Here is a 12,977-nt window from a genome sequence, read left to right on the forward strand (position 1 = left end):
TAGATTTTTGTCATCTATGAACATTGCTGTTTCAGAACTCACAAAAACTTCGCCTGTGTAAGCGGTTTTCATTAAAAGCTAGTTAAGGCACACCCTTCATGACATTGTTTAATAAGGGGGCGATCTCAAAAATGGTAAAACCTACGAAAATACCGTAAAGGTCAATCTTGTAGAGAAATTTCATAGCTACAACATTTTCTACAGGCTCATTTTGATAGGACTTGCGGCTTCTAAGCTAAATGGTAAAAATCTAAACAACCCCTAAAAATGTCAAGTTGAATCGCGATTTATTTAAAAAGCGCTCCGGCCATTTTTTTTTTTTTTTGATTTTTCTCATCAATGAACATTGTAGTTTCAGAATCCACAAAAACTTCTCAGGTGTAAGCACCTTCCATTTAAATTTGAATCAAGAGCACCGTGACCTATCCTTATGAATACATTCACTCTATATGAGAAAAAATTAATCAGACTATAAAAGCAATTTTATTTATAAATCTGAAAAAAAGAAACTAGAAATCATTGCTATTTATATTATATTGCACATTTCACATTTGCATGCTTTAATGTTATATAGTAAAATGTATTTAGTCGTTTAGTTATAACAAAATTCTAATTGTTAAACCAGTTAATGACGTTCTTTGCATATTTATCTTTACTTGTTTCTAACCCCTTTTCCATGCATTAAAATAAAAACATTTGCTTCACCACCACCACCAACCACTACTATCAAAATAATATAACCAAAAAAATATCGTTTAACCAAAAACTTCCTCCCATCATGTTACCAACAAAAATAACCACTATCAACCTACCTCCATATAAACTCGTCTTAATAAAATAACCAAAAAACATAAAAACCAAATTCAACCCCGTAGTAAAAGTAATGGTTATGCGATCAATGGCACTTTACTACAACCTCCCGAAATTCTTTCACAGACTTCTAATGCAACAACTTCGGCTGGCGGCACAACGTTACCAATCTCCACAAATGCGTTGACGGCCAGTGATTTGAATAAAACTGAATTAAGGGCCACCACCACATTGCCACCACAAAACCACCAACAACAGCTACAACTACAACAAACCTTGGAAGGTAGCACTTTTGTATTCACATCGCCCACATCAACATTTAAACGTAAAAAGCAACAACAATTGTTACGAGAAGAGGAAGAACAATTGCTGAAAAGAGAGCAAGAGGACTTGCTGCTGCACAACAATAACTTCACTAAAAGTGTCTATGCGGAAGGGCCAGTAGGCAGTAGCTGCGAAAGTGCAACAAACTTAAATGATTACAACAAAGAAAGCCACAGCAATACGAGCCTTTTGAGACACTGGAATCAGGAACAACAGCAACTGCAGCAGCAACAACAACATTTGCGATATCAACGTTACAATAAACCAAATGATACAAAGACGGTGATAAATACTAGCACAGGTGTGATTATCACAGACAACACCGGTGTTAACTACGCCGCCTCATCGTCTACATCCTCTCTAATAGCAGGCGGAAACGGAACTACTGCGGAAAACGTTAACGGTAGTACGTCGAGTACACGTTCAACACGTCGTATCCACACATTACCCCTTTTAACAAAAGCTGCAAACATCACTGCCGGTTCTAAGCTGCAACAACAATTGCCCCCATCATTCATAGCGGATGGTGTAGTGGATTTAGTGCATGACACTAAATGTGCCACAGGAAAAACGTCAACATCTTTATTATCATCAGCATCACCCACACCCACCCCAGCATCAGCAGCTCACCAGACCCCCGCCAGTTCTAAAACCACCAACAACAAATCTCTATACTCAACAATAACAGCAACAGGGGCATCATCGAAACGCAATCGCCTACCGGCCAATAATCTACGACACAAACAACAGCTATCGTCTACAATGCAAGCGAGCAGTAGTGGTGGCAGTGGAACCACAACAACTGCCAAAGGTTTTAGCAATACCTCCAGTCTAGTCGATGACATTGAAATGAATTTGGGTTTGATTGGATGGCGAAAGAAATGCCTCTACACCCTGCTGGTGTTGTTAATGCTGTTAATAATTGTCAATTTGGGTCTAACCCTGTGGATACTGAAGGTCATGGAATTCTCAACGGTAGGTAAAGATCATATCATTTTTAAGTATTTTCTTATTGAAAAATAAAACAAATTATTAAACGTTTGTTGTCGATGTGACCGTCATGGAGGCTATATTTAACGTTGTCATTCCGTTTGTAGTACATGGAAATATTCTTAGCGTAAAATTCTAAAACCACATATCAAGGTCCGCCTGTCCTTTCGTCCGCCTTTCTGTTGAAATCAAGACAAAGTTCGAAATATTTGAGATATAGCCATATAATTTGGTACAGAAGTTTATATTTCTCCTAGGATATTTGGTATTGAAAATGTATTATAATAAAATAATTGTTGCACAAACATCCCAGAAGGGACAAGGGAGACTTCTCTCATATCAATGAGTGCACCCCGCTTCATATTAGCTCAATGATATGGGACCTACAACTTGTCGCTGAGTCCGCACGGCGTGTCCTAAGTCACCACTTGTAGAGAAGTTTTAGTGACTAAAATAGTCAGAAAATGTCGGCAACATTATTTAGACGTATTTTGCCACTGTTGAAAAATTGATGTTGCCTGACCGGGGAATCGAACCCACGACCTTCAGTGGGCAAGGCGGATGTGCCTTAGGGTTTTGACTTTTTGACCTTTTTTCTCAAAAATAATTTCCTGTAGCGAGAATGAATGGACTTTTGCCTATTAAGGCCAAAAATAACGTTCATTCCATTTAATTACACTGTGCTACAGTATAAAATTTAAGGGGTTCTGATGCTTAAATTCGGTATTGTGGGAGTCCATGGAAGACGAAAATACCTTTGGTTTCTTCGGGTCACTTCGATTTTTGATTTTATAACGGTAAATGTAGTGAAAACATGGTTTCTTGGATTTTCATTTTTAAACGGACATAACTTCTTTTTTCCACAACGGATTTTACAGCTTATTTTTTATGTAAAATCATGTCTTTCGAACAAGCCATAATTTTTAAAAATCGGGTAACAAAGGGTTATTTTATAGTGGTTTAAGTGTGACAAAAACGCATTAAAAAACAGGAAAAAATTTTTCCTCGTGCTCTAGGCTGCGTAGAAGATACCAAACTGCGTAATTTTTTACTTTTATCAAGAGGGAAATTTAGTTAGCTTTAAAATGAAATCAGTTGAAAAATAGATGAGTTATGGTATTTTTGTGTTTTAACTTTTTGGCTTTTCCTTTATAAAAGTTGGTACCTTAGTGCGTATGATTGTAATTTGAATTTGTCTACTTAATAATTACGCACAAGGTACCAATCTTTTAACAAAAAGTTAAAACACTAAAGATGGAATAACTCACCCATTTTTCAACCGATTTCTTTTTGTAAAGCTAACTAAATTTCCTTCTTGAAAAAAGTAAATAATTACCTAGTTTGGTGTCTTCTACGCAGCATAGAGCAGGAGGAAAATAATTTTTTATGACTTGTTCGAAAGACATGATTTTCACCTTTTAAATAAAAAATATGCTGTAAAAGTCCGTTGTGGAAAAAATAAGTTATGTCCGTTTTAAGTTGAAAATCCAAGAAACCCCGTTTTCCCTACACTTACCGTTATAAAATCAAAAAACGAAGTTACCCAAAGAAAGCAAAAGTATTTTCGTCTTCCATGGACTCCCACAAAACTGAATATATGCATCAGATCCCCAGCAAAAAATTTTTGTCAGCTTTTGTAGCACAGTGTTATTAAACAAGTAAAAAAGTATCAGTCGGCTTTGCCGATAGAGATATACCCTCAGCCTGTGTATATTGAAACAATTTTTTCGCAAAAACGTATGTATTTAGGGGTTTTTAAAAATTTTGGGCGTTTGAACCGATAAAAATGTTGATTAGGATTAGAGATCAAAAGTTTTGCGGAGGAGATACTAAAAGGAATGAATCGACATTGACCATTATGGAAGTGGATCTCCAGCCACTACATATGGTGTCTTAGGGGGTTCTTCCATCCTTCGGCCTATTTGCTCAAGAAGTATGGACTTGCCCCTGAAAAAAAAACTTTTACCATCGTAATTGAGGCAGCGAATGCAAGTTTCTTCAACAAAAAGTGATTCGATATCAGTGATTCGATATCAGGTCTTAAAGTGAACTTATCCGAAATTTTGTGTGGGAGGTACCGAATGGAGTGGACAAATATAGTCCATATTTGAACCTGATCTATATCTGGTAGATATATTAGGATGTGTAAAGTATGGACCACTTCGTCCACTCCCTTCAAGAGTTACCGTACGAACAATTTTTCCCAACATTTTTGAACTTTTGTGGGGGAGGTTCCTGAAAGAGTGTACCGATATGGTTTATCTTCGAACTTAAACTATGTTTGGACAAAATATTACTAAGGCCAAATTTTGGACCGAATTGGCAGATCCGTTCTAGAGTTATCTTGCGCTCCAACAACCTCACACGGTGTCATAGGGGTTTTTGCAACTTTCATGCTATTTTCTCAGGAGGTATGGACTTGCCGCTATTGAAACTTATACCGTCGTATGGGGGGCAGTGAATACAAGTTGATAAAACATAAACCAAAGCAATTCGAGAGATGGCCCTAAACTGAACTTTTCCGAAATTGTGTGTGGGAGGTACCCGAAAGAGTAGACCGATTGAGTCCATATTGGAACCTCATATAACTGTGGTAGAAAGTTTACGCTATACAAAGTATGGACCAAATCGGTCACTCCCTTCACGAGTAATCGTGCGCACAAACTTTCCGAACATTTTCGAACTTTTGTGGGGGAGTTACCGCAAGGCGTGGACCGATGTAGTTCATCTTCGAACTTAAACTAAGTTTGGGTAAAATATTACGAAAGCCAAAATTTGAACCGAATCGGTTCATCCGTTCAAGAATTATCGTGCGCTCCAGCCAGCAGAACAGACAGACGGACGGACATGGCTAGATGGACTCCAAATTGTCTGAAACACATTTCGTCCAAACATACTTGGGGTCTAAAACCATTATTTCGATGAGGCACTTTTTCGTCGTATCAAAGTTTATGTACCCTAAAGGCTGAGGGTATAAATATTCTTTAAAAATCCACAAATGATTTTTGAAAATATTCTTAAAAAAACTCGAAAAATATTCTTTAAAAAATCCATCAATAGATTGTGAAAATATTTTTTAAAAAAATCCACGACTATTCCTCGAGAAATATTCTTTAGAAAATCTACCAACAGGTTTTAATAATATTCTTTAAAAATCCACCAATAGTTTTTAAAATTATTCTTTAAATTTCTACCAATGCACAGTGCAAAATATGAGCACTTTAGCGGAACTTTACTAATAACTTTTAATGGAAAAGGTGTAGATTCCTAAAATTTTGCACAAATGTTTCTTATATTAGTGGACAGTGTGGGGCTCAAATTGGGCCACATAGACCCGCGGTTTCCTGTAGCGCTCATGTAACGGTGTCTGCCGTTTTTACGTTTTACATTCATTTTTCAATCGATTTTGATGCAAATTGGTATATTTCAATCGATTTTGATGCAAATTGGTATATTGAGTTTTCTGCGGATAGAAAACTTATGTACAACATATTTTAAATATAAAGACAAAAATTGCATACGATTTTGAAGCGAATAAAAAACTTCCTCACACAAAAGCTGTCAACATAGGTCCACTTCTGGGTGAAGCCCCACAACCCTACACATCTATTATTATAGGAGTAATATTTCAATATTTTTTATTTTCATTTGTATCTATAATGTTTATTGGTCCATTCAGCAGGTCTGTACCATTAATTTTTTTAATAATGTCTTTCAGATCAAGTTCAGGTCTGCACTGCATTACAATTTTTAACGTATTTTGGTATTTGCACCGCAGCATCTAAAAATGTTGCAGTATATGTAAGTCACCAACATTTAGAGGTCAAAACTATGAAAAATTGCGAGAGGTTTCTTAATTTTACAGCAATTATCATTGTTAGAATTAGTGAGTCAATTTCTTCAAAACACAGTCAACAATGGCGTTCATTCTCGCGATTACCTTCCACTTTTGGAAAATGCAACTGAATGAAATTCCCGAAGTCTTTTTAGAAAATCTTGAATATCTCCAAAGACCGCGCGATACCGCAGCAGTTTTATAGCTTTGCGAACAGAGGAGAAACCAATCTATCAGATTATATATATCTTAACACATGAATGTACGGAACTCACTTTTGAAATGTCCACGGAAAATAAAAAATTATAATTTTGAAAACCTCAAAAAATCACTTCTTTCCGACTAAAATTGCACGAAAACAATAAGGGTTTTTTTCATTTTTTAAGTGTAAAATATCATAATTGTTTTGTAAAATATTAAGAAAAATAAATCATGGCATACTGACTTACCATTTGTCCGCGCCACTCCATTTGTTTAATGAATCAAAAATACATTTCTTACAAAAAAAAAATTATTAAACAAATGTGCAACTTTAAGTGCATTTGTAAGTCGTTTCGTGGAGTAAATCGGCAAACTGAGTATGGACCATTTGCAGTGGAGTACTTAGCTAACGAATTCAATAAAAATTTAATTAATTTCATGTACTTTGAAAATCCCTTAAAGTTCCACAAAACTTCCCAAATTTCGCACTGTGCAATGGTTTGAAAAATATTCACTAAAAACCAACCAATGATTTTCGAAAATATTTAAAAAAAAAAATCCACAACTATTCCTCGAAAAATATTCGTATTCGTTATAAGATCCAACAATGGTTGGTTTTTAAAAATATTCTTTAAAAAAATCCACGACTACACCTTTTTCACATGTAATTCGAAACATTCCAGTTGTAGTTCGTAACATTTCATTTGTAATTCGAATATCCTATTTGCAATTCGTAACATTTTACTTGTAATTCTTGAACTTCATTATTCTATTTGTAATTCGAAATATTCCATTTGAAATTTGAATTATTCCATTTGTAATTCGAATTATTTTATTTGTAATTCGAATTATTCCATTTGTAATTCGATTTATTTTGTTTGTAATTCGAATCGTTTTATTTGTAATTCGAATTATAACATTTGAAATTACAAATAGAATAATTCGAATTTCAAATGGAATAATTCGAATTACAAATGGAGTAATTCGAATTTCAAATAGAATAATTTGAATTACAAATACAATAATTCGAATTGCAAATGGAATAATTCGAATTACAACTAAAATGATTCGAATTACATTTGAAAAATGAGTAGTCCTCGAAAAATATTCTTTAAAATCCCACCAATGCACTATAATAGGCCCAGTGGCAGGTTTCTGATAGTAACGGGATTAGATTCTTAACACTTTAAGCCACTTCGAAACAAAATCATTTCAATCTGGCAACGCTTCATGACCACATACCGGGCTGTCAAAGATATTGCATCTTACAATGTAAAATTTGAAAAAAATCTCTCAAACGAAGAACAAATTTGTTTCGCTCGACAATTAAAAACCGCTAACATAATAAACAGTTTTTTATTGGATAACACGTGTAAAGGTATAATAATAATAATAATAATAATAATAATAATAATAATAATAATAATAATAATAATAATAATAATAATAATAATAATAATAATAATAATAATAATAATAATAATAATAATAATAATAATAATAATAATAATAATAATAATAATAATAATAATAATAATAATAATAATAATAATAATAATAATAATAATAATAATAATAATAATAATAATAATAATAATAATAATAATAATAATAATAATAATAATAATAATAATAATAATAATAATAATAATAATAATAATAATAATAATAATAATAATAATAATAATAATAATAATAATAATAATAATAATAATAATAATAATAATAATAATAATAATAATAATAATAATAATAATAATAATAATAATAATAATAATAATAATAATAATAATAATAATAATAATAATAATAATAATAATAATAATAATAATAATAATAATAATAATAATAATAATAATAATAATAATAATAATAATAATAATAATAATAATAATAATAATAATAATAATAATAATAATAATAATAATAATAATAATAATAATAATAATAATAATAATAATAATAATAATAATAATAATAATAATAATAATAATAATAATAATAATAATAATAATAATAATAATAATAATAATAATAATAATAATAATAATAATAATAATAATAATAATAATAATAATAATAATAATAATAATAATAATAATAATAATAATAATAATAATAATAATAATAATAATAATAATAATAATAATAATAATAATAATAATAATAATAATAATAATAATAATAATAATAATAATAATAATAATAATAATAATAATAATAATAATAATAATAATAATAATAATAATAATAATAATAATAATAATAATAATAATAATAATAATAATAATAATAATAATAATAATAATAATAATAATAATAATAATAATAATAATAATAATAATAATAATAATAATAATAATAATAATAATAATAATAATAATAATAATAATAATAATAATAATAATAATAATAATAATAATAATAATAATAATAATAATAATAATAATAATAATAATAATAATAATAATAATAATAATAATAATAATAATAATAATAATAATAATAATAATAATAATAATAATAATAATAATAATTGTTCCACAAACATCCCAGACGGGACAGGGGAGACTTCTCTCATATCAATGAGTGCACCCCGATTCATATTAGCTCAATGATATGGGACCTACTGTTTATCGCCGAGTCCGAACGGCGTGTCTTTACGACACCACTTTATAGAGAAGTTTTACATGGCTTAAATACTCAGGAAATGTCGCCAACATTACTGAGGGGTATTTTGCCACCGTTGAAAATTTTGATGTTGCCTGGCCGGGGAATCGAACCCACGACCTTCTACGTGCAAGGCATACCATTGCACCACGGTGGCACCCACGTGTAAAGGTATGTAAATTAATATTCTGATTAAGAATTAAAAAAGTTAGATTTGGTAAGGAATATTTGATGTAGACTTGTGGTGTATTTTTTGTGTAGTTTATATTCTAGTTTATATGGCTTTTGCAATATAATTCTCGGTATTGCGACATATTGGCGAAACTATATATATGTAGTAGAAGGTAATAGTGAGAACTATATGTGTAGAAAATTTTATCCCCGTATGGATCAGTAAACTTATAGAAAAATACTTCCGGGTAGCGTGACACTTAAAAATTTTTATATTTTTAAGTATTGTGGTGAGCTGGGAGTGGGACTTGTCAATATGACACAAGTCGCAAAATTTGATAGTTATCGAGTTCTACCAAGCATTGAAATCTTTGTTCAAGATCTCTTAATTTAGTAATTGGGACTACAAAAATCTACTAAATTTAAAAATCTTGACATGTAATTATAATGTATTCAAAATTTGAACGCGATCGCGGTATTCTACTTCCAAATCATCAATTAATGATGGAGGTCACAATTGCTATTGTATTGTATCCCAATACGTCGAATGAACTCTGAGATATCGCATTTGGCTAAACCCCGATGTGGGGGAGGTCCCCCGCCCCTCCATTTTTCGGTTTAAAAACAACCTTACGATCTATTCTAAGACCTAAAGAATTTAAAGTCAAAATTTTACCAAATTCGGTCCAGCCATTTCGGAGGATTTATATTTCGAACATCATGGCAGACCTGAATAATTTTCTATATATATATGTAGATATATATACTTAAACCGATCAGAACCAAATTTTCTGAACGTGATTCTTAATTGTTCAGGATATACCATATCAAATTTTAAAGTCATCGGATGCAAATTGTGACATTAGTGGGTCTTAAATATAAAATCGGATAAAATCGGTTGAAACATTTATACGAAATCTATATCTGAACCGATTCCTTCCACATTTTGCAGATATATTTTGATGCTCACTATTAACATCAGTACGAAATTTGAAAGGTCCAGCAGCATCCAGTGACTTGTTGCCTCAAAAACCTGTCATTGGGCCCATAGTGCAATGCTTTTTAAAAATATTCTTTAAAAAAATCAACGACTAGTCTTCCAAAAATATTCATTAGAAAATCCACAAATGGATTTTAAAGATATTCTTTAAAAAATCCGTGAATGGTTTATAAAAATAATCTTTTGAAATATTCTTTAAAAATGTATTTAAAAATATTCTTTAAAAAATCCACTAATGGTTTATAAAACTATTCTTTAAAAAATCAACAAATGGTTTATAAAAGTATTCTCTAGAAAATCAAACAATGGTTTAAAAAAATTTTATAAAAAATCCACAAACGGTTTTTAAAAACATACTTTAAAAAACCACAAATGTTTTTTTAATATTCTATAAAAAATCCACAAATGTTTTTTTTTTCATATTCAACCATTTTTTTTGAAACTATTCATTAAAATAAAATATTCTTTAAAAAATATATATAAATATTTAATTTAAAAAATATTCTTTAAACAATCCACCAACGGTTTTTAAAAATATTCGTTAAAAAATCCACCAATGGTTTTTAAAAATACTCTTTAAGAATCCACCAATGGCTCTTTAAAAATGTTCTTTAAAAAATCCAAAATATTCTGTAAAAACCAAGACTAGCCCTTGAAAAATATTCTTTAAAAAAATTTACGACGAATATTTTTTAAATCATCCACGACTAGTTTTTAAAAAAATATTTTTAAAAAATCAAAGATTGGCTCTTTAAAAATATTCTTTAAAAACTTCACGATTATTTAAAAAATTGCTGGTTTTTTCCTTGACAAATATTCTTTAAAAAAGTACACGGTGTGTTCTTCAAAAATATTATTTAAAAAATCCATCGCGTTTTGAAAAATATTCTTTAAAGAACTACTATTCTTTATATTCTTTAAAATTATCCACGATTGTTTTATACTTAGGTACTAGAAAAATATTATTAAAAGATCCAGGATTGTTTCATAGAAAACTATTATTTCAAGAATCCCCGTTTGGTTCTTGAAAAATGTTCTTTGAAAAAATCTATGTTTCGACCTTTAAAAATATTCCTATGAAATACATAATTGGCCAAGGAAAAATATTCTTTAAAAATCTACAAAAACATTTTCTTTAAAAGAAATCTACTATTGGACCCTAACATATATTCATTAAAGAATGACACACAATTCGCGATTAGACCTCGAAACATTTCTCGTTCTCAAAAGGTAAAAGATTAGTACCACTATTACTACCACTACTACTATTGGAGTCTAACATATATTCATTACAGAATGACACACAATTTGTGATTAGACCTGGAAACATTTCTTTTTCTCAAAAGGTCGAAGTTTAGTACCACAAAGAGTATCCTATAAAAATCATAATTAGTGTCAGAAAAAATATTCTTTAAAAATAAGTCTTTTCTAATTATTTGGATGTAGTTAAATAAATGTTAAAATAAATGTTTGTTTTATTATGAGGACCTTGAGCCGAACAACAGATTGAAATAAGTCTTTTCTAATTTCATATTTATGATAAAGATGATAAGCTATAGTCTTTCACAAAAGGTAATTTGATTAGATATTCCTTTTCGACCTTATGAATGATTTAGCAAATCACACTATCGCATATAAAATCTGATTCATATTTGTTTTCAAAATTATGGGCTCATCTTGGGTTAATTATACAACAGAGTCTTCAAATTAATCATGTGACCTTAGCTAAATGACATTGATAATTTTATAACATATGCAAACTTTTCCCTTATTTCCATATTAATAATACAAATTTATCATTTATTTTCCATAGGAAGGCATGGGCCAACTTAAAATTGTTCCTGGAGGCATACAACTTACTGGGCAAGCTTTAATTATGGATATGTTAAGAGCCTCATCGATACGTTCAAGGCATGGTCAGCCATTATCAATAGGTAAGGTGAAATGTATAGCAACAACAAGAACAACCCACAATGAATAAATTATAAGTTTCTTAAATATTCATATAAGAGACCAATAACAACAAAAGTGAACAAATAAATACATTGTCATAAATTACAAAATTATATACCCTTATAGCAGCTAATCATAATGTGTCTTCTTCTGTGTACCTAATTAATATTCAAAATTAAAAAAGATTTTCTCAAACATCTCTCCCCCTAGCTCTCTCTTGTCTCCGTTACCACATTTGCAATAAAATGTGACCAAAAACACAAACCTGTTTAATAGTTTATTTATCTATTTATTTATTCATTTTATGTTTATCTCCAACACAGATGCTGATTAGTCATTTACATTTTGGGGGAGATGGAGATTTATGCATAAATCTCAGAGATTTGTTTCCTAGGCTTGTGTGTGAGTGATTATATCCTTATCTGCTCGTTAAGATTTCCTGCTTGTCATTTGTAAAGGAAAGGGTATTTGAATTTGTGTGTTCGTTTGTTTGTTTAAGCATTCCAGTGTGTGTAAATGTATAGCATAAAGACAGGATGTTTGCATAGATTTCCAGTGATTTGTTGAAAGTCATTGTTAACATGTATCGGAATAGGCACACACATGCAATCATGATGTATAGGATATCTTGTGTTTGTATGTAGGAATGTGTGTTTCAATCTTTCGATAAATGAGTGTCTAAAATGTTCTGGTTTTTATTCAAATATTATTTACCGAAAACTATATTTACCTTGAGGTTATAATTTTGTTGATTCACTGCATATGTATGTAATTACGATTGGTTGTTTTCTGCTGTCCATTATACTGAAGTTAATGAAGCAAGACTCTGACATTCTATATGAATTGGGTAAAGTAACTAACTAAGCTATCTACTATCTTAATGAATTCTAAGGAAATGCCTGTCGACATATTTTCTAAATAATAAAAATTGACATCTGTTGAATAACAAATTTGAAAATTTGTTTATTGAAAGTGTTGTCAAATGTGATACTGATTAGTTTCTTTAATTGCAGGAAATAGTTT

The 12,977-nt window shown here is 30.1% G+C and overlaps 1 protein-coding gene across 1 annotated transcript in view; it reads left to right on the plus strand.

The window, feature by feature from the left end:
• The window catches only part of Scgdelta (sarcoglycan delta), a 145,369-nt gene that overhangs the window by 100,300 nt on the left and 32,092 nt on the right, over positions 1–12,977 (plus strand). Inside the window, exons 3-4 of the mRNA XM_073975621.1 lie at positions 876–2,109; positions 11,815–11,935. Coding sequence (XP_073831722.1) covers positions 876–2,109; positions 11,815–11,935 — 1,355 coding nt within the window. The remainder of the gene's footprint in view (positions 1–875; positions 2,110–11,814; positions 11,936–12,977) is intronic.

This window comes from Musca autumnalis, unplaced genomic scaffold, assembly GCF_047663935.1.
Source record: "Musca autumnalis isolate F117 unplaced genomic scaffold, ASM4766393v1 scaffold_3, whole genome shotgun sequence".
NCBI lineage: Eukaryota > Metazoa > Arthropoda > Insecta > Diptera > Muscidae > Musca > Musca autumnalis.